Source organism: Hibiscus syriacus, unplaced genomic scaffold (assembly GCF_006381635.1).
Source record: "Hibiscus syriacus cultivar Baekdansim isolate YM2019G1 unplaced genomic scaffold, ASM638163v2 tig00112926_pilon, whole genome shotgun sequence".
Classification (NCBI taxonomy): domain Eukaryota; kingdom Viridiplantae; phylum Streptophyta; class Magnoliopsida; order Malvales; family Malvaceae; genus Hibiscus; species Hibiscus syriacus.
In genome coordinates this window covers 192,372-219,351 of record NW_024063421.1, presented here as the reverse complement: position 1 = coordinate 219,351, position 26,980 = coordinate 192,372, and the positions used below count along the sequence as shown (strand labels likewise).

At 36.2% G+C, this 26,980-nt stretch overlaps 1 protein-coding gene, 1 long non-coding RNA gene and 1 pseudogene across 2 annotated transcripts; 1 reads left to right on the top strand and 2 right to left on the bottom strand.

Annotated features, from left to right (window-relative positions):
- The first annotated feature begins 6 nt into the window (after positions 1–6).
- On the top strand, positions 7–8,815 carry LOC120184712 (annotated as a pseudogene).
- Positions 2,851–20,973, bottom strand: LOC120184714. The gene is made up of 3 exons (XR_005522065.1): positions 20,960–20,973; positions 18,732–18,734; positions 2,851–2,985 (listed from the first exon to the last, which is right to left on the bottom strand). It is a non-coding gene; the product is annotated as an uncharacterized LOC120184714 (long non-coding RNA).
- LOC120184713 (tetratricopeptide repeat protein 38-like) lies at positions 9,429–14,328 on the bottom strand. Its single transcript, XM_039189101.1, has 14 exons — positions 14,173–14,328; positions 13,918–14,070; positions 13,725–13,823; positions 13,181–13,282; positions 12,775–12,918; positions 12,310–12,404; positions 12,102–12,231; positions 11,921–12,025; positions 10,460–10,566; positions 10,329–10,380; positions 10,116–10,205; positions 9,949–10,033; positions 9,809–9,873; positions 9,429–9,675 (listed from the first exon to the last, which is right to left on the bottom strand). The coding sequence occupies exons 1-14, from the start codon at positions 14,260–14,262 to the stop codon at positions 9,589–9,591; spliced, it is 1,404 nt and encodes a 467-aa protein (XP_039045032.1). The 5' UTR covers positions 14,263–14,328; the 3' UTR covers positions 9,429–9,588.
- Positions 20,974–26,980: the final 6,007 nt, after the last annotated feature.

Below are 26,980 nucleotides of genomic sequence, written 5' to 3'. Positions count from 1 at the left end.
ATTGTTAATTACTAATAATTAATGAAAAGATATGGATCTTTTATTCATCTGTTATTGGTGAATGTACAGGATGTTGCTACAAAAATTCAAAATTCATATTCTGTTCCGATTAGAGGTGATGATGTGAATCGTGTTCATGACGACACTTATAAACCTACCGGGAATGAAGAAAAATCTTGTGTTAATATTGCTGGAAAGGAAAACGTGGATTCAGCTTCAGTTGGCATATTTGAGAATGATCATGTTTTTGCAAAAACTAGTTTGCCTCCTAGAAGCACATTGCATGGTATGATAGTCTCTAAATATAATGATTTCACTATTTATCGTTATTGTAACTTTGCTTTCATATTTAGCTAATTTTATTTTTCCATTGCTTTAATTTGTGAACTGCTGTCTTGGACCTGTATTAACACATGTTACCTCTATTAATATTGATCAAGTAAGATTGACTTGACAAGTCAGAATTAGTCTTTGCTTACTGAATGTGCCCGAGTACGAACACTTCAAAATTGATCATGTTCTGCCTTTAACAATCTCTATTCAGATTCAACAAATGTAGAAGAGGAGGAAGTAAGGAAGATGGTACGGGAGTGCTTGGAGTTGCGAGACAATTATGTTTACAGGGAGGCGATTGCTCCATGGACAAAGGAACCTGTGACGGAACCTGGCACTCCAAAGGCGAAATGTGATTCATTTCATTTTGAGCCTGTTGAAAAATCAGCGGTGTGTTTCATTTTTTTTAGATATTGGTTGGAAACAATATTACAACATTTTCTGTTGCACTCATTGAAGCAACAGTGATATCATAAAAGTATCTTTTTTGTAGTTTAAGCTGTTTTTCCCCTTTTCATGCAGCATCACTTTAGGATGGAAGATGGAGTTATACATGTTTATGCAAGTGAGTGTGGTATGCGCCATTTGTGTGTACTATATTATTGTGTCAACAATGAATCCAATTTGTTCAATTAAATCTTTTTCTTGAACTTGACAAGGTTATGTTGAATCAATTTTGTGCCGAAATCTTAAATCTCCTAGGAGAATAGAGTTTTTAGTGTGTGGGTAAAACAGCAGGAGTTCTTTTAGTGTGACACTGTATAACATGGCTGGTCCCTAACATGTAATCTATTGGAAACCATGCAAAATTTACATAAACTATATAGTGTTATGCTTGATCCATGTGTTTACAATACTACAGTTATTTTCTTTGATGAACCCTAGAACAGTAAACATGTCTATCTATTTTCAGACACTGTTGAGCTTTTCCCTGTTGCGAGCTCAACAACATTTTTCACTGATATGCATCACCTCCTAAAAGTCCTGTCGGCCGGAAATGTTCGCTCTGCTTGCCATCACCGGCTAAGGTTTCTTGAAGAGGTGGTGTTTTTTACCTCTAAATATATTTTTCCTCTTTGGGTTGTTTCTGTAACTAACAACTGAATGCTGCGCAGAAGTTCCGCCTTCATCTGTTGGTAAACGCAGATAGGGAGTTTTTGGCTCAGAAGAGTGCACCGCACAGGGATTTCTACAATATCCGGAAGGTTGATACACATGTTTATCATTCTGCTTGCATGAACCAGAAACATCTGCTTAGCTTCATCAAATCAAAACTAAAAAAATAACCTGATGAGGTTGTTTTGAATTCCTTTTTATTTTTTAATTATATTTTGAAAGCATATAAAAATATGGATCATAATCAACACAATCCTAAATGAATCTGGTGCAGGTTGTTATATTTAGGGATGGAAAATATACGACGTTGAAAGAGGTTTTTGAGAGTTTGGAGTTGTCTGGGTAGGCAAAACTTTGGTTCTATTCTCTTCTATGTTTCATAAATTTGCTTTGCTTTATTCAACTAATGTTTCATGTGTCTTGTATTTCAGATATGATCTCAATGTTGATTTGTTGGATGTTCATGCTGATAAGAGTACCTTTCATCGATTTGACAAATTCAATCTTAAATACAATCCTTGTGGGCAAAGCAGGCTCAGAGAGATATTTTTAAAGCAGGACAATCTTATACAAGGTTTGACAACTACACCATCACAACTCAAGCTTTTAGATTTTCATTATGTTTGTTCAGATAGCTTTCATCTTTTTCTTACTGGTAACCGATATAATCACTCAGTTTTGATAATTTTCTCCATTTGATTTCCCACTTTGTATTTTGAATTCACATTGACATCATGGTCATAGCTTTATTTTATTGGTAATATATGTTTGCTAGAATTGTTGTGACTTCTTTTGGATATTGTCATGACTCTATTAATATAAATTTGTGCAAGCATTGACAAATTAAGTGGCGCTTATTGTACAGGACGTTTTCTGGCAGAAGTTACAAAGCAAGTGCTATCAGACCTTGAAACAAGCAAATATCAGGTTGATGTTTATAGATAAATAAAGCCAGTGAAGTCATAGTACCCTGATTCAACCATTGCTTGTGCACCCTCCATTTCACCTTGTCCAAAATAAAAATATTAATAATTCATACTCTAAAAGATATATCTTTAATCTTCCAAATTCCAAAGCATTTATGAAACCCTCTCTCTCTAAAATATTTGCATGCTATTTTAAGTTTACGTCCTTGGTTTAATCTTGTGTCTTTTGTTTAGGCATTCATCAGTCTTGGCCCTAGGTTCAGTTAGTATTTTCAAATTATGATAGATCTGAAACTTTGATATTTTTATGCAATGAGAGTTCACTTTGTAATACCCAATGCCGATGCTGGGCAAAACTCAACCTTAAAGCTTTATTTTATGTCTAAACTATTTTTCTGTAGCCTAAGAATTGTTTTCGTTGTTTCTATTGATTGACCTTAAAGTTTTGAGTACCTTTTCTTGATGGCCATATTCCCACTAAGGGGTAAAATACTAGATTCCCATGAAGTATCCCATTTTTCATAACTAAGCCTCTGCTTTTATTGTATCCAAATAACCTTTTATATTCAACAAAAGGTTGACCTCTGTTACAGTCAATGCCACCCCAAATCTCACCACTGATACCTTTGCCAGAATCCATTTTGGCCATCTAGCTTTGATCATAACAAAAGTAAACTTTCTGTCAGAAACAATTCCTTTAGGTACAGATTAAAGGGTAAGAGCTTGTTTGGGCACAATAAAAGCATATGAGCTTACTTTAGAAAAGCGACAAACTTGGGCTCTTTTAGTATTTTATCCTCCATCAGCTTTATCTAAGTAATACAAGTGTTTTATGGCACATGCTTAAGCTTTTTTGCCATAGCACCAGGCATTAAATGGACTTTGACCTTTTCAGTCGAGGCACATTCCTGGTGTGTGGGCTCAAAAAGTCTGTCTAGTTGAAGTTCTCTTTAGTTTCTACTTATTCTTTCTTAATTTCAAAAAAGAGGATGACATCTTAACTTTTCAATATTTGAGCATTCAACACCAAACATGGTATCTTACGGAGATATGCATATGGTTGACAAGAGAGAAAATTTGGCATTTTTTCCGCTGTTCAAACAGGACCACCTTTTTATAGTTTATTATCTCAATTATATATTTTAAGCTTATAATACATACCATATATATGTAAACAACACATACATATATGTTGTGCCTCACTCCATTTAGGCAAAAGTCTGTATGTGTGTGTGTTTGACACCTTGTTCCTTATGCAATGAAAGGATTCCAGGACCTATAGTTCTCCTTTCTCATCTGACAGCACTGAGTAATATATTATATCTTTTCTAGATGTCAGAGTACAGAGTGTCCATATATGGAAGGAAACAGAGTGAATGGGACCAGTTGGCTAGTTGGTTTATTAACAATGAAATTTATGGTGACACTACCGTTTGGTTAATCCAGGTATAATGCTATTATTTCTCTCCGTACTAGTACATTCTCCCACTATCTAGTATTGCATTAAGTTTTCCCCCCTTTTACATCTCCGTTTTAAAATGTTCCTTTAAGTCTTACCTACTGCTTTTCCTGGATCCTTTCTTGTTAATGCATCAAAATGATCATATCTTGTTTGGACATGTTTATTTAAGAATTGTCTCTATGTTTCTTGAATCCCCTCTAATGAAAAGTATTTCAAAGCATGGACAATCTAATGAACATTTAGGATATCGAAATTTAGGATAAGATTTTGGGGCATCATGTACATATCAAGCATCATCTTTCTACATAACTCCTGATTCTCTCTCTCCCCCAGTCCCTCTCTCATATATTTTCTTAAGACAAAGTTAACTTTCTTCACTTGATTTTGATTTATCTTGCAGCTACCACGATTGTATAATATGTACAAGCAAATGGGAATTGTAAAATCTTTTCAGAATATTCTGGACAATGTTTTCATTCCACTATTTTAAGTTACAGTTGATCCAAACTCTCATCCTCAATTGCATGTGTTCCTAAAGATGGTGAGTTTTATGTTCAATGAAGAAAATGTGCACTAATAAGAGATTTCATTGTTATTTGACAAACTGATAATACAGTTAAAAATACTTCTTATTGAAGAGACTTGCATGCTAATATGCTTCTGTTTAATAAGTCTATTACAAAAGGCATCATAGGATTTAGTGAAAAATGTCTAGAGTCGCTTCGCTCCCCACTGGAGCAAAAAGTCCTAGTCTTTTCACCTTCTAGTGGATCAGAATGGGTGGTTGTCGTGGATAATCTCAGCAGGAGAGTCTCTAGAAGAGTTATTTGGGAATTATTCAAGCGTCATGGTGATGTTGTGAAGGTTTTCATTCCTTTAGTCAACAGAAGGCCGAAGTACAAGGATTCTAATTTCGCCTTTGTTCATTTTGGTTGTAAGAAAGACGTGGCTAATGCCATAGCGAAGGTAAACAATACGATGATAGATCAGAAAAGGGTATCAGATGGTGTAGCAAAGTTTGCGAAAAGGAAGGATTCAGGAGCAAATCGTGGGATGGCAGCTGAAATGTCAGGGAATAACTTGAACGTGCAGAACAAAAACGCAGACTCCAAAAGGGAGTTTTTCAACAAGTTCAACGATGGAAGGTCATACAAAGAAGCATTGGCAAATCAAAAAGTTAAAGCTGGGGAGGAAAAGCTGGTGAATGTGTTCATACCGGCTAAAGAGAAGGAATGGATGAAGCTTGTTTTAACTGGAATTATGAAGGCAGATTTAGAGTTGGATGTGGTTCAGAAAACTTTATCCAGTGATGGAATAGATGTCAAACTAGTTAGTTGGGGCTATGCGTGGAATTCTTGCATAATATAACCTTCTCTTCGGAGGAGTGCTTGATGGAGGCTTGGCTGAACAAGAAAGATGAATTGTCTTACTGGTTTGATTGGATTGATCGGTTGGTGATGGAGATTGGTGTTCCAATGACGTATTGTTTTGTTGAGCTAAGTGGAGTTCCTTTAAACTGCCGGCATGAAGCCTTCTTCACAACTCTGGCAAGTCGGTGGGGTTTACTGGTTGGCATTCATGACGAGACTTTGGGGAGGAAGGATTTGTCGGTTGCAAAGCTGATATTGAGAATTGTTGGTCCTTTTGATGTTCCAAGTTTGGTTACTGTTCTTGCAGATGGGAGGTCGTACAAGATTGGGGTGAAGATTGGATCAACTTTAGTGAAACCAGAGGTCGATTTGGATCTAGTCAGTTCTGAGGATTTATTGGGAAGAGGAGGTGTCACCGGAGGACCAAGACGGCGATTGACTGGAATGGTTTGATGAGGGTACCGAACAGTCGCTGGAAGAGTCTTTAAATAAAGTTTCTTCGTGGCTTGAGGAAGGGAAGACAGGTGGCAACTCAGAGGGAGCTTTCTCAAGGTTAATGTAGATGGAGCAGTAATCAGCGATTGGAGAAAGGGGGGCATTGGAGGATTATTAAGGGATTCGAATCGTCGCTCCTTGCTGTTCTTTTCTGAATCAGTGGGTCCAGGTCATCCAATCTTAGCTGAACTGAAGGCGATCAGAGCAGGTTTGAAACTCTTTGTTGAGTGGGATTGGGGTTCGACGGGTCGTCTTATTATGGAAGTGATTGCTCGGTTGCTTTAGAGTGGATCAGGGACTTCTCTTCTTGTCCTTCATGTTATGTTTCTATAGTTAGGGAGATTAGTTCCATGGTTGTATCAAATAACGTTATATGACGTTTGATTTTAAGAAGTGCCAATTGGGAAGCCGACGAATTGGCTAAAAAGGAATTGGGTGAGGGAAGGCTAGGGTTAGATGAAAGAGGGATGTTTTCGTTGTAATGGGGTGTGTGCTTTATTCAGGTTGTAATGAACTAATGATGGGTATCTAAAACCTTTTTTAATAAAATTTGAGGCACTCTTCCTCTTTCCGCTGATTGTTTGTTCTCCTTTAGGGGAACGGACAGTTATGTAAGGGTGTTTTAATGAGGCCTCTCATTCTTATAAAAAAAATATGCTTCTGTTTACAGGTGGTTGGCTTTGATTTAGTTGATGATGAGAATAAACCAGAGAGACGTCGTACAAAGCACATGCCAACTCCTGCTGAATGGACGAATGAATTTAATCCTGCATATTCTTATTACGCCTACTACTTTTATGCTAACTTGTATACGCTCAACAAGGTTCGTCTAATTTTCTAATCCCGTCATAGCTATGTTACATACCAACATTGCCTTTTATACATCAATTGGGCTTTTTACACAAGGAAGATTGTTTTTATTTTTGTCATAGATGCTATGTTGAAACATTTCATATTTTTACTTTTCCCCTTTTCAGCTTCGTGAGTCAAAAGGAATGCAAACGATAAAACTTCGACCTCACTGTGGGGAGGTTAAAGTCGATTTCTCTCCGTCTCAAATTTTCTTCAGTTCTTTAAATTGCTTCTGACATTTGCAAATTTATGCAGGCTGGTGACATTGACCATTTAGCTGCTGCTTTCCTTCTGTGCAACAATATATCCCATGGGATTAATCTCCGGAAATCTCCAGTTTTGCAGTACTTGTATTACCTTGCTCAGGCTGGTTTGCAGGATTTCCCATAAACAAGTTTCTTTCTTGTAGTTGTATTGTGGACGTATACCATAACCAATCAGAAGGGATCTGTAGATCTTGTTCCCATATGTCAGAATGTGCAGAGTCTGCATCTCCAGTCCTTGTATTATTAAGCCCAAACTGTTTATGAGTGACTTTTGGAATGAACTTCTCCTTTGAAACAAGACAATTGATTCAATTACTGTTGTTGATCACCTTGCTGTTCTTTTATCAGATTGGATTGGCTATGTCTCCTCTGAGCAATAATTCCCTTTTCCTGGACTATCATCGCAACCCATTTCCTTCCTTCTTTCAGCGTGGGCTTAATGTTTCACTTTCATCTGATGACCCTTTGCAAATTCATTTGACAAAGGAAGCTCTTGTGGAAGAGTACAGTGTAGCAGCACAGGTTTGCTGCTTTCTTTTGAAATTTCTCTCTCTCTATATATACACACACGTGTATCCAATATTTCTGAGTCTGTTAAAAGTAAACATGCATCCAACTTAGTAATGTTTCCTCCCACAACACAAACTCTCTAAAATAACTAGTACATGAAAAGACACAAGTGGTAAGGTGCGTAAACATGTGCTTGATGTCTCTGTCATCATCTTAAATTAGTAATTTGCAGGTTTGGAAGCTCAGTGCTTGTGACTTATGTGAGATTGCTAGAAATTCTGTATACCAGTCTGGATTTTCGCATATGTAAAAGGTAAGAGATTTCATAACTATTATTTTCTCAGCTTTTCATGGCCATTTAAATATTGTTTTGAAGTATGGAAACAACTTGCTGAACTCACTCTTTCAAGTTAAGTACCAAGCAAAGTTTCTCATTTTCTCTTTACATAGACAATCCTTTCGAGTGTTCTCTGTTGACGATTAACATTCATGTTACTCTTCAGATCAAAAATAGGCAATTTACTGACATTGCAAATAAAGGAGAGAGAAAAAACGTTGCTTACCTATTTTTAAATGACATGTATAGACTGAAATTTGTGTGTACAATTGTTGTATCTTCAAGATCCTTGGGCATCCTCATTTACTCCCTTCCATATTAAGAGGGAAACTGGCCAATTGGAAGGCTATAACCTGTAAGTATGCATGTTGATGTGTTTAATGCATGCAGCATGCCCGTCTAAAAATACAAGTATAAGTCTCCAAAGTTCAAGTTTGCTTGGGTAAGGTAAAACATTTTGATGCATTTTCTGGGAAACTCATAATGTGGAGTTGAAATGGTCTTGTTAACTTATTTGCTATTACTGGAGAGAATCCAAAATCACACTGCAGGAGGGTTTTCTGATATGGACTGACCTTTTATAGTCTTTTTTTCCAAATGTCTCGGTCCCCGCTAGCAGGGAAGGACCTAGGATTTTCTACTGGGGTGGTAAACTTCTAAAATATTAGAGGACGAACTTATAAAAATTATAGGGGGTTGAAAACAAATTATCAATAGAAAATACAATGAAAATATCTTAAATATATGATAATTTGAAAATTTCAGTGGGTGATTGCCCCCGGTTGCTCCCCTCTGTCCATCCTTGCTCACTAGCTCTGCTGAATTGTAAATCAATGAATCAACCCGCGGTTAACACATTTTATCATTTCCTTTTTGATCATTTTGTTGCAGTTGCATTGGCTCGGCAACAAATACTTCCTAAGAGGTCCAGAAGGGAATGACATTCAGAAGACAAATGTTCCAAATATGAGGATCGCCTTTCGACACAAGGTAACTCAACGTTGTTCCTCTTAAACATGCCATAAAATTCATCTCTAGATGGTGGCTAATGGTTTAGAATTGGCAGACATGGATCGATGAGATGCAGTATCTCTACTCAGGAAGGGCACGAGTTCCAGAAGAAATTGATCCTGCACTGTGATCGAATATTAATACGTGAACCATGCAGCAAAATTTCGAATAGTAGAGTTGTATTCGATATGCTTGATTTTAAAGGGCTATTCGAATAGTGGCGTTGTATTCGATATGCTTGATCAAATCACAAAGAATTCATGCTGCAACCGTTGGTGTTTAAACCAAAGAATTGCTATAGCCTTACTGATATGAATGAACTTTCCCTTGAAAAGTTTTATTTATACCGAAGTCGTGCAATTACACCAGAGACCAAAGATAAGTATATTTATAATCATTTCCGAACTTGATAAGTTCTTTCGGAACTTGAATCTGATTTGACAAAGCTTAAAGAAAAATCAACTTAAAACCCAAATTTTATAAAATAAAATAAAAATTCATCTCATCGAAACAGATCAAAGCAGTCGCGAGTTTTTGTTTTCATTCTCATCTGCGCAACATGTTGGAGCTACCACTCACTCAACAACCGAGTCCAAAACATGGACAGCTCAGAGCAGATTCAGCCTATAAAGCCTAAAATTTATTTGAAGAGCACATTACAATTATATTGGCCTGTATGCATTTATACACCATTTGTTCGTTGTTCATAAAACCCTGCGCTGCTTTGCTTGTCCTTCAGTGAAAAAACTGTGACCAATCAAAGGTGCATACATTTTACATGCTACACGATGTGAATATGCAAGTTTACAGGAAGATGTTGCATTCTAGTTTCTTTGTGGTGGTGAACGTTGATTCAACCTCTTATTGAAACTAAAGCTATATATATATATATATGTGGCTACAGATAGGCTTAGTTGAAATATGCCGTCTCCAACACTCTGGCCTTTTCGCCGATAGTCGCGGCTTCCGGCCTGCCACCTAGCATATAGCCTTTCTCCTGAACAATTGACATGCAAAATGTCATATGATCGTACCTGTGTTTCAACACTCGGCAATCGAGTCCGAGTAACATTGGTGCAAACTAAACAGATAATGTATGTCGATATAGAGTTACATATGTATATACTTACCAGTAGACGCCATAGGAAAGGAGCTCCATCCCTCTTCTTGATCTGTTTCTCGATGGATTCAATGGCTGCAATTCAAAAAGTTAAAAACCAATCACCATAAATAAAATTAGTATAACATTTAACAAGATCACGTGTCCTACCTTTGGTAGCTTGTCCAGTATTCAGCAACATAACGTACCAGATTTCATTAAATACATCAACCTGTTCATCGGATGCTCCGATAATCTGACATTCGATACAAAAATCAAATCAACACCAAATATTCGACAGTACAATCAACAAACAAAATGATAGTTGATGGTAGTACCTTATAAGTATATGCATCGAAATCAGGACCGAGTATTTCTAGTGCTTGCTTTTCATTACCTCGTCCAAACTCATATACAGCTTCCGCAAGCTAAGAACAAAAGGCTTATAGAGTGAAAAGAAAAAGGCAGGAAGCCTATAAAGTAATATCAGAAAAATATAAATGCAGTATATGAATAACTCATTATATCGATGAAAGAAAATTAGAACAAACCAGCATCGCTCTTTGCATTATTTGTTGCTTCTTCTTGCTCATCTTGGAAAGTCTACAACAATGAAATACAATGGCGATGAAGCAACCACATTCCAAAATGAAAAAAAAGAGGAGAGAAATGTCTTTATAACCTCAACTTCAAGCCGTTTAGTAAATCTTCAGCTTTAGAAAGTTCCTCAGTAAACGCCAAGGCCCATAATATCAACAAATCAAGGTGCCACTCTAAAAACCAGTTCACCTGAACAATACAGCGAACACAAATATCATCAAACAATAAAGTCGTGCAAACAACAGTATCACCTTGTTAAAATAAACTACACTATGGAAGAAGATAGCCTATAATCTACACTATTATATATTAATGTTCTATGAGGCCCATATACACTAAAAATTCAAAAACTACAACAAACTTAGGGTCTGTTTGTTTAGCTGTAATTGGTTTTCCAGAAAATGAATTACTGGAATTTGAATTACTGGAATTTGAATTACTGGAAAATGAATTACTGGAATTTGAATTCTGGAAAATGAATTACATTTCTGTAAAATGAATTACATTTCTGAAAAATGAATTACATTTCTGGAAAACATCTGGAAAACGTTTTATGATGTTTGGAAGATGTTATTTAAACATTCTTTCGGTATATTTTAGTGAAATAAAATTTTATAAATTATATTAATTATTTATTAAAGTAATAGTACTATATTATATTTTAAAAATATTAATTAGTATATTTTAATATCTTTACTAAAATATTATTGAAATATATAAATAATATTATTCATTATTAAATATATAAAAAAATTATTATATATTATTAAAATAAAATATAATATCTTATATTATTATAATATAATTGATTATTTTATATAATATTAAAAATATAATATTATATTATTATAAATATTAATAAATATATTTTAAATATTTTAATAATTAATATTTTGATGAAAATGATATTAAAATATTTTATTAATATTAAATTCATAAAATAAAATTATTTTGAGTATTTTTGCTTTGAAGTGAAAAGTTCGGAAAATGACTTACGGAAAATGAATCCGTAAGTCATTTTACAGAAAACACAAAGGAAATTCTGTTACTAGGAAAATGAATTACATTCCGGAAAACGAATTACGTGAAACAAACACGGGAAAACGTTTTCCGGAAAACGAATTACGTGAAACAAACACGGGAAAATATTTTCCGGAAAACGAATTACGTGAAACAAACACGTGAATTCGGGGAAAACCAATTTCGTAATTCCAATTACGGGAAACAAACAGACCCTTAGATGCCATTTCAGATTCATCCAAAAGGCAGCTCCAAACACAGGTAATGAAAATTTAGCACTGCATGTCATTATTCCATATTCACAACGTGCATGTGTGTGTGTGTGTAGTTTGATAGAATTGCCAACAATTCTTTTGTGATGTCATGGAGGAGGCATATATGAAAGTAGAGGCACTATTCAGAAAATTAAGGGTGTTCAAGTATATCGATAGGCATTAAAACTTTGAATTTCCAATTCTAAACAGATATTAGTCCTTAGAAAAGTACATTATAAGAATAAACTTGTACATGAGGGTCAACTCACTTGATCTGTTAGAGATGCTGCCAAAATTTGCAACTGATCTTCAAAGACATCCAGTTTTCCCCGTATATAAATCCGCAACAACAGACCCAAAGCATTTAGGTACACCTAAATGTACCAACAAGCAAAACTTGCAATTTGAAATTGTGGATGATGATGAAAATATGGTAGAAAGAAGAAATACCTCCCCAGGAACTGCATCAGTTCTTTCCAACTCCTTCCATATACGATCATCATAAATTTCTCTGACCTTTGTAATTGGAGAATGACCCTCCAAATAACAAAGAGCCACATGCCACCAATTGTGAGTTAACCTAGATATTTCTCAAACTTTAATATTGAAAGAAGGCAACAAACACAAGTAAACTCATTTAATGGCCTAAAAGGCATACATGAATGATGAACAAGAACTCCATGACTTTGAGCATTCTTCCATGAACAGCACTGCTTCTTTGTACCGACACTCATACTGAAGAACATGGCACAACTGCACGACAAAACAAAAACTATGAGAATTTCTCAAAGATATATTTCTAGCAATAGTACATGTATACATAATAATTATATTTATTGCAATCACTCAATTATCATAAATAGGAATTGAATGTATTAATGGCCAATCTTTCCCCGGTTTGTTGTACAAATTAGTGAAAACAGCCCTCAGTAAATTACAACAGTGGGGTTTTATTGTAGATTCAGCAATTATACAGCTGACCATCCAATTACAAATGCATCTGGTGAAATATAAGTTCATTCATCATATAAATTATATGATTGGAAACAATAACCTCAAATTTATTAAGGGAAGGAAATAAAACATATAGTCTTCAAAGCATATCACATCAACCAGAACTCACAGCATGTTGTGACCAAAAGTCTTGCTTATTTATTTCAAACCCCTTTTTTGCAGCATCCTCTGCATCTGCCATTCGTCCAAGCTCTAATAAAGGGAATGCAAGCATGCCATATATGTAATTTTCTTGTTGATTTTGAGGTAGAACCTATTGAATGTACAAACCTTCTATCAAAAAAAATGTACAAACCATTACAGGAAGAAAGGTAAATACAAACCGAAAGTTTTCATGGGAAAAATAAAAATTGTCTAGATAAAGAGTCAATGCAACAAAATATCGCAAAGCAAAAATAATGCTATATGTGAGACACGTTGATCCACAAATGCAGGAAAATTGATTGGTCAAAGCTATCAATTTCCCCACTCCCTTTAAAATCAAGAAATTACTTCTTCACCAGATAGGAAGTAACCTGCTGAACAAGACCTAAGGACAAATCAGCCCGACCCATATAAAAGCACAGTAGTTGTGCCCTCTTCAATGAAACAAGATCCCTTGGAAAATCTCGCAAGAGCTGCAACAAATGTCCAAGAATCATATACAACATTAAATTTTGAAAGAAAGGGGAAAAACAAGCCTATTGAAGGAATCAACGAATTGAGATTGCAGTTTTTTTATAAATATGATAATTTTGAAGCATGCCACAATATCATTGCATAGAACTGCCAAGTTTCTCAACTTGAAAACGAGGGAACATTAGTGGTCTGTTCTTATTTTTTTTCAACACAATTAAGAAAGGTGCAAAATTCTGAACTTATGTGACCTACTACCCTTCTTGTCATTTTACATTATCTGTTGCTGTTTAAGCCATTAAATTTTGATCAGCAAATCTTAGTTCCGAGTCAACATGACAAAACTTGTTAAATTATCTAAAACACTAATAACTGAGGAGGGTTCATCTCAATGAGATGAGGAAATGTTCCAAACCAGTAAAAAAATGCCGTGAATAGACTAACCTTAGAGTGTAACTCCACGGCAACATCATCATCTCTACCATGACAAATCAAATAAATGATAGCTTCGAAAACGGCTTTCTCATAAGAAGTGGCTTGTTCCTGCTCAAAACAACACAAACCCAGAATTACCAAAAATCCCACCATCCTTGTATTTTCTAAAGGAAAACCATATACACTAATGATAGAAAATTACAATTCTTGACTTGGCAGCTTCTACAAGTGGATCAGCCTCTGAAGGGTCAGAGGAATGGAGGAAATGGGCAGCCAAAATGTTGGCTAAAACACAGTGTTTGTCATGAACAACCGCTTCTAAGATCACTTTCCTATTTCTCCCATAAGCAAGCACCTGTGGTGGTTGAACACTTTACAGAACTAGAACCAGAAACAAAGAATTTTACGAATTAAAATAAAGAAACGGGTATTGAAAGAGAGGGAGAAGAGTGAATACCTGGTGGTAGTAGTCGTTGATTGCGGAAATGCAAGAATCGGAAGAGGTTTTAACTTCATAACCCCATTTATCCAAGTTCAGTCCTTCCATTTTTTTCCTTTTTTGCAGAGAGAAAACGAGCTCAAGGGAGAAGACAAGTTCGCAGTACGCTCAATCTTGGAATTGTGTCCGGGAGTCAAAATTTATAGCTGAAAATGAAAATGATATTCGGATAGCTACGAATTTGTGACTCGCCTAGCGAAGCCGAGTTTTTATTTTGGGTAAACTATACGAATGGTCACCAATTTTTCTTTTTACCCCACTAAAATTTCAAAAGTTACAAATAACATTATCGGTTTGTAATAGAATAATCACTCCACTAATATCTCCGTCGAGTTGATGACATAACGTTAACAAAAAAAATTAATATTTATTTTATTTTGAGGTAAAAAAAACTCAACTCGACTCGAAAAATTGATTTTTTCGACTAGACTTGAATTAACTTCGAGTTGTGAATTCATCAATTCGAACCAACTAAAAAAATTCAAGTTCAAATTAATTTGTAAAATACAACTTGAATAAATCAAATAGTAACTTGAATTTTTTAATAATTAACGAATTAATTTTCAAGTTTACATCGAGTCTCTCAATTTTGTATGATATATGTATATCACATATGGAAAAAATGAAAAAATATATATGTATTATATATATTTATAAAAAATATTTAAATTGGAATCAAATAATATCATAATATTATAAATATTTAGAATTAAATTTAAACATAAACTCAAAAATTTGACTCAACTCGAATTTTATAAACTCGAATCGACTCGAAAAAATTTAAAATAAATTTCGAGTTGTAAAATATGACTTGTCAACTCGAATTTTTGACTCGACACAATTCGACTCGTTTAAACGATCACCCCTAATTTTATCGTTAAACTATTGTTAAAATAAAAAATATGTAGTTAAAATATACTATCTAACTTCAAGTTTTACAAACGGTGCCACATCAGTCGTCCAAACAGGCACATTAGCCTTCCGTGACTTGTAACGGCGATTAACATGGAGTGACCATTTTATTATAAATCGATAACACTAGTGATTAATTGTTACTTTCGAAACCTCAGTAGAGAAAATAAAAATTTACTCATACTTTAATCACTATTTATGTAGTTTACCCTTTTTAAAACTATACAAAATTTTATGTTTTAATTTCATTTTGATTCCCGACCTTTAAAAAATATAACTATTGGCATACCAATTTTTTTTAACAATGGTGTGACATTACTTTATGGTGATACACCAACATCACCATTAAATTTCTAATAGTAAAGTAACAAAATAGAACTAAAATATAACATTAAGTATAATTTTAAAAATAGATGACCAAATTGAAATCGTGGGAATAATTAAGTGTCTAGATACATAATATATGATATATATATTTTTTAAAAATAGGCTATTAAAATCACAATTTCACTTTTTATTTTCATCGATGGTAAATTATATTTATGGGTATTTTTTTCGAAAAATCACCGGTGATCGGTATATTTATCGATCTAACACCAGTCAGATTATATTTTTCGATCTAACACCCGTAGCAATAAAGCGCGCCCCCTGAACCGCGTTATACGCTGATTTGGCTTCACGTGGGTATAGAGCGCCCCTTGTACCGCGCTATACGCTGACTGGATTACACGTGGGGTATAGCGCGCGCCCTACACCGCGCTATACGCCACGTAGGGGTATAGCGCGGATCAGGAGCCGCGCTATACGCCGTACCAAAATTATATTTAACGCGACTTATATGTTTATAAATACCCTCCTCTGGTTACGTTTCTCACATCTACTCTCATCTCTCATCTCAACTTATAAATTAATACAACAATTCCGTCAACAAGTAATAATTCTGGCAATCTTCTCATATTTAATTTAGAAATTCGTGCGATTTTTCGTTATAAGGTAATTTTGTTATAATTTTTTAATTATACTTATTGTTTATTATCATTATTTGAAAAAATATTATACTAATTATTTTCAATTAAGTTTTATGTTTGTAAAATTGAAAAGCTGGAGCATATGTCGAAATAGTTTTGCGATTCAGGTAATAATATAAAATTATATTATTTAAATTATTTACGTTGATGTGTAAAAAAATTAGAGAAAATAACCTCAGTGACCAAAAATGCCTTATAATATACGATTTTAACCAACTTTTTTTGGATTTGCCAAAATGACTAACAAAATCGTAATGCGAAATAAAAATCGCAACGCGATCTCCAGAATCGCAAATCAGTTCCCAGAATCGCAACGCGATTATGAAGAATCGCAATGCGATAGTACAAATTCGCATTGCGATTTTCCAGAATCGCAACGCGGATATGAAAATCGCAACGCGAACATATAAATCGCAACGCGATTCTGACTATCGCAACGAGTATCCGTAAAATCGCAACGCGTATCCGTAAATCGCAACGAGAATACGTAAATCGCAACACGTATCTGTAAATCGCAACGAGAATACGTAAATCGCAATGCGTATCCGTAAATCGCAACGACAATACGTAAAATCGCAACGCGTATCCGTAAATCGCAACGCGATTTTTAAAGCGCCATTAGAATCGCTACGCGTATTTTATTTTCAAATTCCAAACACGGATATTAATTATCGGAACACTGAACCGTCCACAGTATATCCCGTAATCGCAACTCATAACCTAAAACCTAAAATCACAACTCAGTCCCATCTCCATCTCTCACTCTCTACGGCGAAATCCATCCCCATCTCCGAAGATTTCCTTCCCCATCTCCGGCGAAATCCCTCACAACCATTCACGGTCAGAAATCCCTCACAATCATTCAGAAATGAAAAATCAACCTCCGAGGGTTAGTTTTTTTAATTATTTTTATTTTGAAATTTTTGAATTATTTTAGGTTTTTCATATTGAAATTGATGATAAGTTTACTGGTAATTTCAATAATAGATGAACCATTTCACTTAGATTTCTTATTAAATTCATTCGATTGCTGCTAATACTGCTAAACTGTTTAGTCTTTAACCCTGTGAAGTTAGTATTTGTCTTTGTTTTGTCTTTTGGTTGAAGTAATGCAATCCATTAAAGTTTCAATTTGCAGAAGAAGAATAGTTTCTAAACTTAAAATCGCAACATGAAAATGAAAATTGCAACACGAAAATGACTATCACAACGAGAGAAATGAAAATTGCAACGCGAAATGAAAATCGCAACGCGAAACCAAAATCGCATTGCGATTTTCATTTCGCGTTGCGATTCTCTCGTTGCGATTTTCATTTCGCGTTACGATAGTCATTCTCTCATTGCGATTTTCATTTCAACCAAAAGATAAAACAGTGTTGCAAATTTTAGTTTCAAGAATAAACTACTACTCTTTATGTTTATTGTTTTTGGTATATCTAACTTGGTATGTTTATTGTTTTTGTAGAAATTTTTTTCGGCTTCATTGACATTAAGGAATAAAGTTAGCCTAGCCACTACAATTGCTTCGAAGCTTTCACCTGCACAAAGAAAATTGTTTGAGGAAACCTGCTTCGGGCCATGGCTGAGAGTACAGCATCCGGGTGGAGATGCTAATTTGACCTATTTGTGGCTTAAAACCATGACTAGCGATCTACCATACAGTATACAACGTGATGAGGAAGAGATATGGTTTCATTTTCCACCGGCGTATACTTGTTTTGGGCGGAAGGAGTTCTGCTTAATCACTGGTCTACGATTCGGACACGATGATATAGGCTGGTACACTCGTCATATCACCCGTCCATCATGGTTATCCCAGGTTTTTTCTGATGAGTCGATAGAGAAGCCGAACTTACACGTCGACGACCTGAAGAAATTGTTTAATAAGAAAGATGGTTTTACTCGGATGAATGACGTCGATGTTGTCCGAGTATGCCTTCTAGTACTTTTGTATGCCGGCTTTTTAGGCAGAGAGGCCAGACAACCTATTCCTCAGGAGCTAATATTATTGGTAGAGGACCTAAATGCACGGAATCTGTTTCTGTGGGGTTCGTATATATGAAATGCTACCTGGACTAAGTTGTCATCTGCCTTTGATGACCGTAAAAGTTTGCATGGCGATGGGTCGAAATACACTTTGTCAGGCTTTGTTTGGGCCTTTAAGGTAAGAATTTCTATATAATGTTTTCAAAATTATAATTAATTATTTAACAATTACTAATGTTTGTTATTATATTGTTTGTAGATTTGGATATTCGAGGCTTTCCCCAGCATGTGGACATATGCATTAAAAACTTCAAATGATATTCCTAGGGCTATTTCCTGTAAGAGGAAACGTCTGTTGGATTGGGAAGACTTAATACCATATGCGACAATAAATAATATAAGTTAACATAAATACTATCATATATAAACAAGTTATTAATAGTAGACGTTTAACTTTGTTTGAGTTTTTATATTTTTAGGAGGCCAACACTCCATTACAGAGACTGACACCCACGGAGGCTGAGCTTGCCACTGATTGGTGGCAAGCTAGTCAGTGTTTTTTTGATTGCACGAATGATGAGCAGCCTCCACTTCCTCCACTTCGAGAGCCATCACCTCACCCAGAGCCATCACCTGATCGACCCAACTATACACCTCTATAACGAGAGCCATCACCTATCCCGTCACATCATCGAGCCTCTTCTCCACCATCACCTCATGATAGGCGACCGGCAAAGATGCCACGACTTCTATCTCCATGTTCTCCACCTCCACCTCCACGGGATGAGTCAAGGGAGTTACGTGATGAGGTCAATGCCTTGCGTGAGGAGATCGGTACTCTACGCGATAACGATGGTGCATGGCGTGTGGAGGTGTCTACTTTACGTGGTGAGGTTGCCGCTCTACGTGAGATGGTAGTATCGTTGCAGAATGAGGTTCATACTCTACGCAACGAGGTAAGTTTAAGATTTTCCATATTTAACTTGATGATAAATTTACTCGTAATTTCACTTAGATTAACCATTTCACTTAGATTGCTTAGTAAATTTATTCGGTTGCTACCAATACTGCTAAACTGTTTATTCTTTAACACTGTGAAGTTAGTATATGTCTTTTGTTTTGTCTTTTGGTTGAAGTAAATTTATTCGGTTGCTGCCAATTCTGCTAAACTGTGTATTCTTTAACACTGTGAAGTTAGTATTTGTCTTTGTTTTGTCTTTTGGTTGAAAGTAAATTTGTTCGTTTGCTGCCAATTATGCTAAACTGTGTATTCTTTAATACTCTGAAGAGTTAGTATTTGTCTTTGTTTTGTCTTTTAGTTGAAGTAATGCAATCCATTCAAGTTTCAATTTGCAGAAGAAGAAATAGTTTACTTTCGCAACACGAAACTTAAAATCGCAACGTGAAAAATGACTATCGCAACGCGAAATGAATCGTAACAAGAGAATCGCAACGAGAAATGAAAATCGCAACGAGAGAATCGCAACGCGAAATGAAAATCGCAACGACAAAATCGCAACGTGAAACCAAAATCACAACGCGAAACTATAATCGCATTGCGATTTTCATTTCGCATTGTGATTCTCTCGTTGCGATAGTCAAATTCGCATTGCGATAGTCATTTTCGCATTGCGATAGTCATTTTCGCGTTGCGATTTTAAGTTTCAGATTATATTCTTCTTCTGCAAATTGAAACTTGAATGAATTGTATTACTTCAACCAAAAGACAAATACTAACTTCACAGTGTTGAAAATTTAAGTTTCAATAATAAACTACTACTCTTTATGTTGTCATTGAACCTGCACTAAACCTATATGTTATCATTTTAAATGTTTATATAAGTGCTTACTTCTGGAATGTTATCCGATGCATTTTGTGAACAATGATATAATAATGACTTGGGTAAATACCGTGCAAGTTTGAAATATATTTGTCTTTGTTCTCACTGTTTAATATCATGTCTGCTTATTTACTGATTTATGTATTAATTTATTTTTAGCGGCCCGCTAAAGTGGATGCTCTACGTCGGGTTTTTCTTGCAAGACGGAGTTCACGCATCAGACGGTGTGCACGTGCCATTACGTCTCCGTTCACCCCAATAGTGCGAAGAATCCGTAAGAAAAAGCCCGACTCACCTGTCATCGTTCAAGAGGCCTCCCCTATCGTTCAAGAGGCCCCTATCATCCCTCAAGAGTCCCCTCCCACCGTTCAAGAGGCCACTATCATCGTTGAAGAGGTCCCTCCCAACATTCTAGAGACCGATTCACACGGCGTAATATATCGAATTATTGAGAAGCCCCCTCACATGCAGGACATGATGGATGACTATTGGCTTTCGTATAAGTTACCGGCCAGTACCATTCCGACAGATGAAGTGGAGAGGAAACAACTACCAGAACAATTCTGGATAATACCCTTTGGGCTAAGACCGCAGTTGATTTTTATCTACATGAGCAGAGCCAAGGGTGTTACGCTGACATATACAAACTCAACGTTGATATGCATTTGTTGATTGAACAGTCTTGGTGGGGTATATTATTAGGGGTTGAAGACAACGTCTATTTCGATGGGGGGTAAGTCTTATATTTCTTATATTTCAGTTTGATTAATTTTTTTTAAATTTATGTAATTCACTAATATATGTCTTTTTTTGTAAAACAACATATTGATGCATGAGTGACACGTCTTCTAATTGTAAGGAAATTGAAGAAAAATATTAAAAAAACGCGATATACAATTATGCCGACGTCTTTTCACGTAGTTCACTTGAAGAATCAACGACAGGAATCATATGTGTTGGCTAATGGACAAGCTAAACTTTATCCTGCATGGTGGGAGGTCGATAAGGTTAGTATATTTGTTTAAATATTTTAAAGGTGTTCATAAATAAGTGCGCAATTTGAATTATTACATTTCGATGCAGGTGTTTATCCCTGTTTTGGACCGTACTCATTGGCTTCTCGTTGAGCTTCAGCTCCCATCCCTAAAGACAATAGTATATGACAGCATGATAAATTATATATCATTGTCTGATTTGAGAGATATGATTAAGGTATGGAGCTCTCATTTGGCTAAATTATTGGATGCAATTGATTATTGGACTAAGTCTGGAAACAAGAAGCCAAAGAAGTTCAATGTTACAGTTATCAGAGACGAGACCGCGCCACAACAAATGAAGGAAGCCAGAGGGGATTGTGGTCCTCTCGTATGCATGTGCTTAGAGCGTTTGACGACAGGAAGTACACATTTTCTACCTCCCACCGATAGAGATAGAGGTGCAGTAGGCTTGTGGTTTCGGCATTTTATGGCTAGAGAGATATATGCGAGACGCTGCCTACTTGCATCCGTGTTATGAAAGTGTCCATAAACAATTTGTAAGTCAAATGCAAGTGTTTTTAAACATATTTACTCTTTTTGGTTTGAAAATGTTTGGTTAAGTAGCTAGAATTCAATAATTTGATGTTTGTAGGTTTTAGATGTGTAGAAAGTGTTGTTGATTCAATGTTTGGTTTCTACAGGTTAATCCTGAAGTGAGCTGCGTGAAATGGATGTATGAGTGCAAAAGTTGATTTCATTATTATTTTTTGATTGTTTAATTGATTTGTAAAAGATGATTTGTAAATGTTGATTTGTTTAATTGATATGTACATAATATTTGTGCTTGTTTAATTGATTGAAATGTAATAGTTGATTTGTTGATTTCAATCTGCATTATGTTGAACGCGGAAATGACTATCGTAACGAGAGAATCGCAATGCGATTCTCTCGTTGCGATAGTCATTACATGCAGAGTCTGTTTCTTCTTCTGAAAAATCATCAAAATCCGAGTATTGACCAAGATCAAAGTCCGGGTATTGACCAAGATCAAATTTCGAATACTGACTAGTACTCACAATTTTTTCTGTTGGCTCATCATCGTATAACTGGTCAATACGAAAACCGGAATTTGGTGCTGAAAGTTGATTGGAATTTGGATTAGGGAAAGGTTGTGGGTTTTGAGATTGTGTTTGGTATTGTAAATGTGGTGAAACAATATTTGCTTGGTGATGAAATTGTGGTGGAACCATTAAATTTTGAGCACCATAAACTGGGGTTGAAAAACTTAGTTGATTACTACCAGCTACTGACCCAACTTCACTACTTTTAGGTTCAACAACATACAATATAACATCATCACTTGAAACACTAATGTAAGCAATGAATCGTTCAACATCTTCATTGTCGGTTAACAAATAAACTTTACCATTTTTCTGATAAGATAGCCTAAATCCACTTAGGGGCTCTAAATTCAATTTATTTGCAACACGTAACATTAGAGTTTCATAAGATAGCCTAATCCATTTCTCGTTGCGATTTACAGATTCGTATTGCGATTTACGTATTCGAATTGCGATTTACGTAATCGCGTTGCGATTTACGTATTCGCGTTGCGAATTAGGAAAATCGTAACGCGAATTTGGGAAATCACAATGCGATAGTCAGAATCGCGTTGCGAATCTGGAAACTGATTTGCGATACCAGAGATCGCGTTGCGATTTTACGTATTGTCGTTGCGATTTACGGATACGCATTACGATTTACGTATTCTCGTTGCGATTTACAGATACGCGTTGCGATTTACGTATTCTCGTTGCGATTTACGGATACGCGTTGTGATTTTACGTATTGTCGTTGCGATTTACGGATACGTGTTACGATTTTACGGATACTCGTTGCGATAGTTAAAATCGCGTTGCGATTTATATTTTCGCGTTGCGATTTTCATATTCGCGTTGCGATTCTGGAAAATCGCAATGCGAATTTGTACTATCGCATTGCGATTCTTCATAATCGCGTTGCGATTCTGGGAACTTATTTGCGATTCTGGAGATCGAGTTGCGATTTTTATTTCGCATTGCAATTTTGTTGGTCATTTTGGCAAATCCAAAAAAAGTTGGTTAAAATCGTATATTATAAGGCATTTTTTGTCACTGATGTTATTTTCTCAAAATATTATTGTGTTATATTTTCGTTCATATAGAATTTATTTAATCAGGTTTGTTTTAGTTATTTTTTTGCAGATATAATATTTCCGTACTTTCAAACTCAAAGAATGGCGCGACTTTCAGCTATTGTTTATTATGATGGTGAAATTCGAGAAGATGAAACCGGCGTTGTTTTCGTATCAAATGAGTGTGTTAAAATATCATTCAAGAGAAACATAACTCTTGAGGAGCTGATAACGAAGATTTCGAGGAAGATTCATGTTGGAAGTAGTAAAAGAATGTCGTCGTTGCAGTACAGATTTCCAACATCATTGTTGCCATTAACTTATACATCGTTTGAACTTTCGAACAATGATGATGTTCAAATGATGGTTGAAGCTCAAAGTAATTATTCAGACGTCGCTATTGAGATGTATGCATATTTTGATCAAGTGCGTGCTGTTCGGGGTCAATCATTAAGCTCCCACTATGGGCTGATTGAACAAGTTGACAGCCCGACTACAATAATGTGTAATGATTTTAATGCCATAATGGGGAGACATTCATCCGCAACTCCTTACGATATGTACCGAGGTGGGTCTACGAACAATCCGTATAGAAACACCGCGTTCAGTTCAAGGAGAAGATATTCATCTGCAAATTTCTTTGACCATATGGAGATGTCATCGACGCAACCATCTATGCAGTTTCCATTTGACACGATGACTTTAAGCTAAAAGGGAGGCATTCGACTGCGAGCTTTTTCGATCTCAATGTCGATATGCCTTCTAGTTCAAGGGGAAGACATGCAAGTAGTAGGTTATTCGACCTAAATGTGAAGCGCATGGAGGAACCATCATCTCCACCAGAAGAACCGCTTCGTGAGCCTGGTGCGGATGGTGTTGAGACTGGACTATTCATTCACCCAGAATCACTGCAATTCAACTCCGATGATGATGATGTAGATGAAGTGCCAGGAAATATGGCACAAACTGACCCTCCTGCACACATGTATGAAGCTGATTATGGTGCAATGTACGGGTCAGAATTTGCGGATATACCTCATCTCGGTGACTATGGATATTACTCATCAATAAATAATGGTGAGTTATCTTTAGGCATGGAGTTTTCAAGCAAAGAAGAAGCGATGATGGCTATAAAAAATTACAATATCCGTAATTCTGTTCAGTCCAGAGTTAACCGATCGACGACCGAAAAATATGTATGCTACTATGCCCGACGTGAAAACGGATGCAATTGGATGGTTCGCGTATCGAAAATGAAGAGGAAAAACAACATATGGGAACTAACAGTATACAACGGTCCTCACACATGTTGTGCTGGAGGGGTCAACCAAGATCATCCCAACTTGGACTCTAAAGTGATATGCCAAGCCATCATGCCCATGGTAAAAGCAAGCTTTCATATAGCTGTTACAGTGTTGATTTCAGCTATACAATCGTAGTATGGGTACAATGTCTCCTATAAAAAAGCTTGGTTGACAAAACAAAATGCCATTGTCAAACTTCATGGCGAATGAGATGCATTTTTCAACGAACTTCCAGATTGGTTTAGGCTGGTGCGAACGTTGAATCCTGGGACAATTGTGGACTTTGAAACCTTCTATACATACCATAATGATCGAGTTCTTCGCGATCGATACAAATTCTACCGGGTTTTTTGGAGTTACCCACAGTGCGTTAATGCTGCCAAATACTGCAAGCCTGTGGTCCAGATCGACGAGACTTTCTTGTATGGAAAATACAAGCAAGTTTTATTATTGGCAGTTGTCCAAGATGGCAATCGCAACATTCTTCCAGTTGCTTTTGCTCTTTTCGAAGGAGAAGATACATATTCTAGGGTTTTTTTCCTTCGAAATTTACGTGCACATGTTATCACGAGGGAAAACATCTGTGTAATTTCAGATCGCGGAGTTGGGATCAAAGCAGCAATGGAGTCTTTGGGTCCAATATGGCAACCACCCTTTGTCCAACATAGGAATTGTCTCTGACACATTGCTGCGAACTATCATGGAAGGTACAAGAAGAATGATGAGAGACAATTAATTGTGCGCATGGGTAAGTGAAAGCAAGTTAGTAAGTTATACATTTTTTGATCATTTTAATTTTGCAAATAAAGCAAGTTAGTAAGTTATACATTTTTTGATCATGTTACGAACTACTTCCTCGAACGTTTGAATCAATGTTTCAAGATTTGCGGGCGAAGAACGAGGAAGGATACGATTACATCAGCATCATCGATAAAGAAATGTGGACGAACGTATATGATGGTGGATATCGATATGGACACATGACGACTAACTTGGTTGAGGCAATCAATTCAACCTTAAAGGGTGCACGTCACTTACCTGTAGCGGCTTTGGTAAAAACTACATATTTTCGTTTTGGGGCGCTTTTTGCGAAGCTCGGGGGACAAGCTCAAACCTGGATGTAAGGCGGTCATGTCTATCACCCTAGATTAGTTGCAGATCTACAGAAAAAAATTACTACATCAAATGGAATGTCTGTAACAATCTTCTCTAGAAGGCATGAAATGCTTCGTGTCACAGAGTTGCCGCGACCTCTTCAAGGGATTGAAGCTGTGTCGTTAAGAGTAAATCTAAGGGACAGAACGTGCGACTGCGAGTTTTTTCAAGCTCTGAAGTATCCATGCTCTCATGTGATAGCAGCTTGCTCGCACACACGTCAAAACTATAACCATTTTGTGGATCCCGTATACCTACTATCTGAAGTTTTTAAGGTATATGAATTTGAGTTTCCCCCAATAGGTAATGACAAAGACCCTGATGAGGTTCAAGATTGGCTTCCGATTGTACCAAATCCGAGTTTATTGAGGGAGTATGGTCGTCCAAAATCCAATCGAATTCATTGCGATATGGATATTCGAGAAAGATCTAGACAAGAAAGAAGATATGGGCATTGTAGAAACCCAGGACACACGAGAAAAACATGTCCACTTCTGTTGTCATCAAGTAACAATTGATGAGGAAATGATGTATTTGTTTATCAAATAATAATTCTTGTACTTTAATTTGCATTTACTTCAAGTTAATATTAACCAAATTGGTATTTGAATATAATTTTAAATACAACAAACTTACAATAAGTATTAAATGGTAAATGATAACCAAATTACAATAACTGATATTAAATGGTAATAAACAAAATTAACTGAAATACATTTAAAAAAGTCCAACAAATTTAACAAAATAAAGTAAGTATTAAATGATAAATAATAAAAATTTTTAATTTAACAAAATAAAGTAAATACAAATATAATAAAAAAATCTATCGATGCCTGCGACGCGAATGTGTTCCGCAGGGCGGTGGCTGTCGGTCTCGAGGAGCATTTCTTCGTATCACTGGTTCTGACTCCTCGTTGTCATCATCATCACCATCGTCGTCGTCGTCGTCCTGAGCAGATACATTAGGTTGATGATGAGCTGATGACGATGAAGCACCTCCATAGAATAAGGACCCTAGAGGTGTATGACTGACTATCCCACCGGCCTGCGAAAACCCAGACATCGCTTAGTGTGAAAACTGTACAGGAGGTGTCTGTGTTGCGGCCATGGGTGATGAGGCTGAACCCGCCAAATATTTAGCATATGAACCCCAAGTCGGATCTACAAAAATATACCTATAATAGTCTCCAGGAGGGGTCATCTGTGACGGCGGGGTCATAAAACCAGGTGAAGGCGGCGGCATCTGGTAATGGAAAGGCGATGGCGGCATCATAAATGGCTGCGGTGGCTGCTATGAAGGTCCTGTTGGTGCAGCTGAGGATGAACCGGAAGCACCTGCTTTCCATCCACGAGTCGGGGGACGATGGTGCTGTGTCGTTGAACGTCTCTG

Excerpts from the sequence above, each read along its gene's own strand:
- LOC120184713 (XM_039189101.1), bottom strand. The coding sequence starts at position 14,262 with ATGGAAGGACTGAACTTGGATAAATGGGGTTATGAAGTTAAAACCTCT. Across the intron at positions 13,283-13,724 it reads CCGTGGAGTTACACTCTAAG|CTCTTGCGAGATTTTCCAAG; the intron begins GTTAGTCTATTC and ends CATTTGTTGCAG. Across the intron at positions 10,206-10,328 it reads TAATGCAAAGAGCGATGCTG|CTTGCGGAAGCTGTATATGA; the intron begins GTTTGTTCTAAT and ends TTTTGTTCTTAG.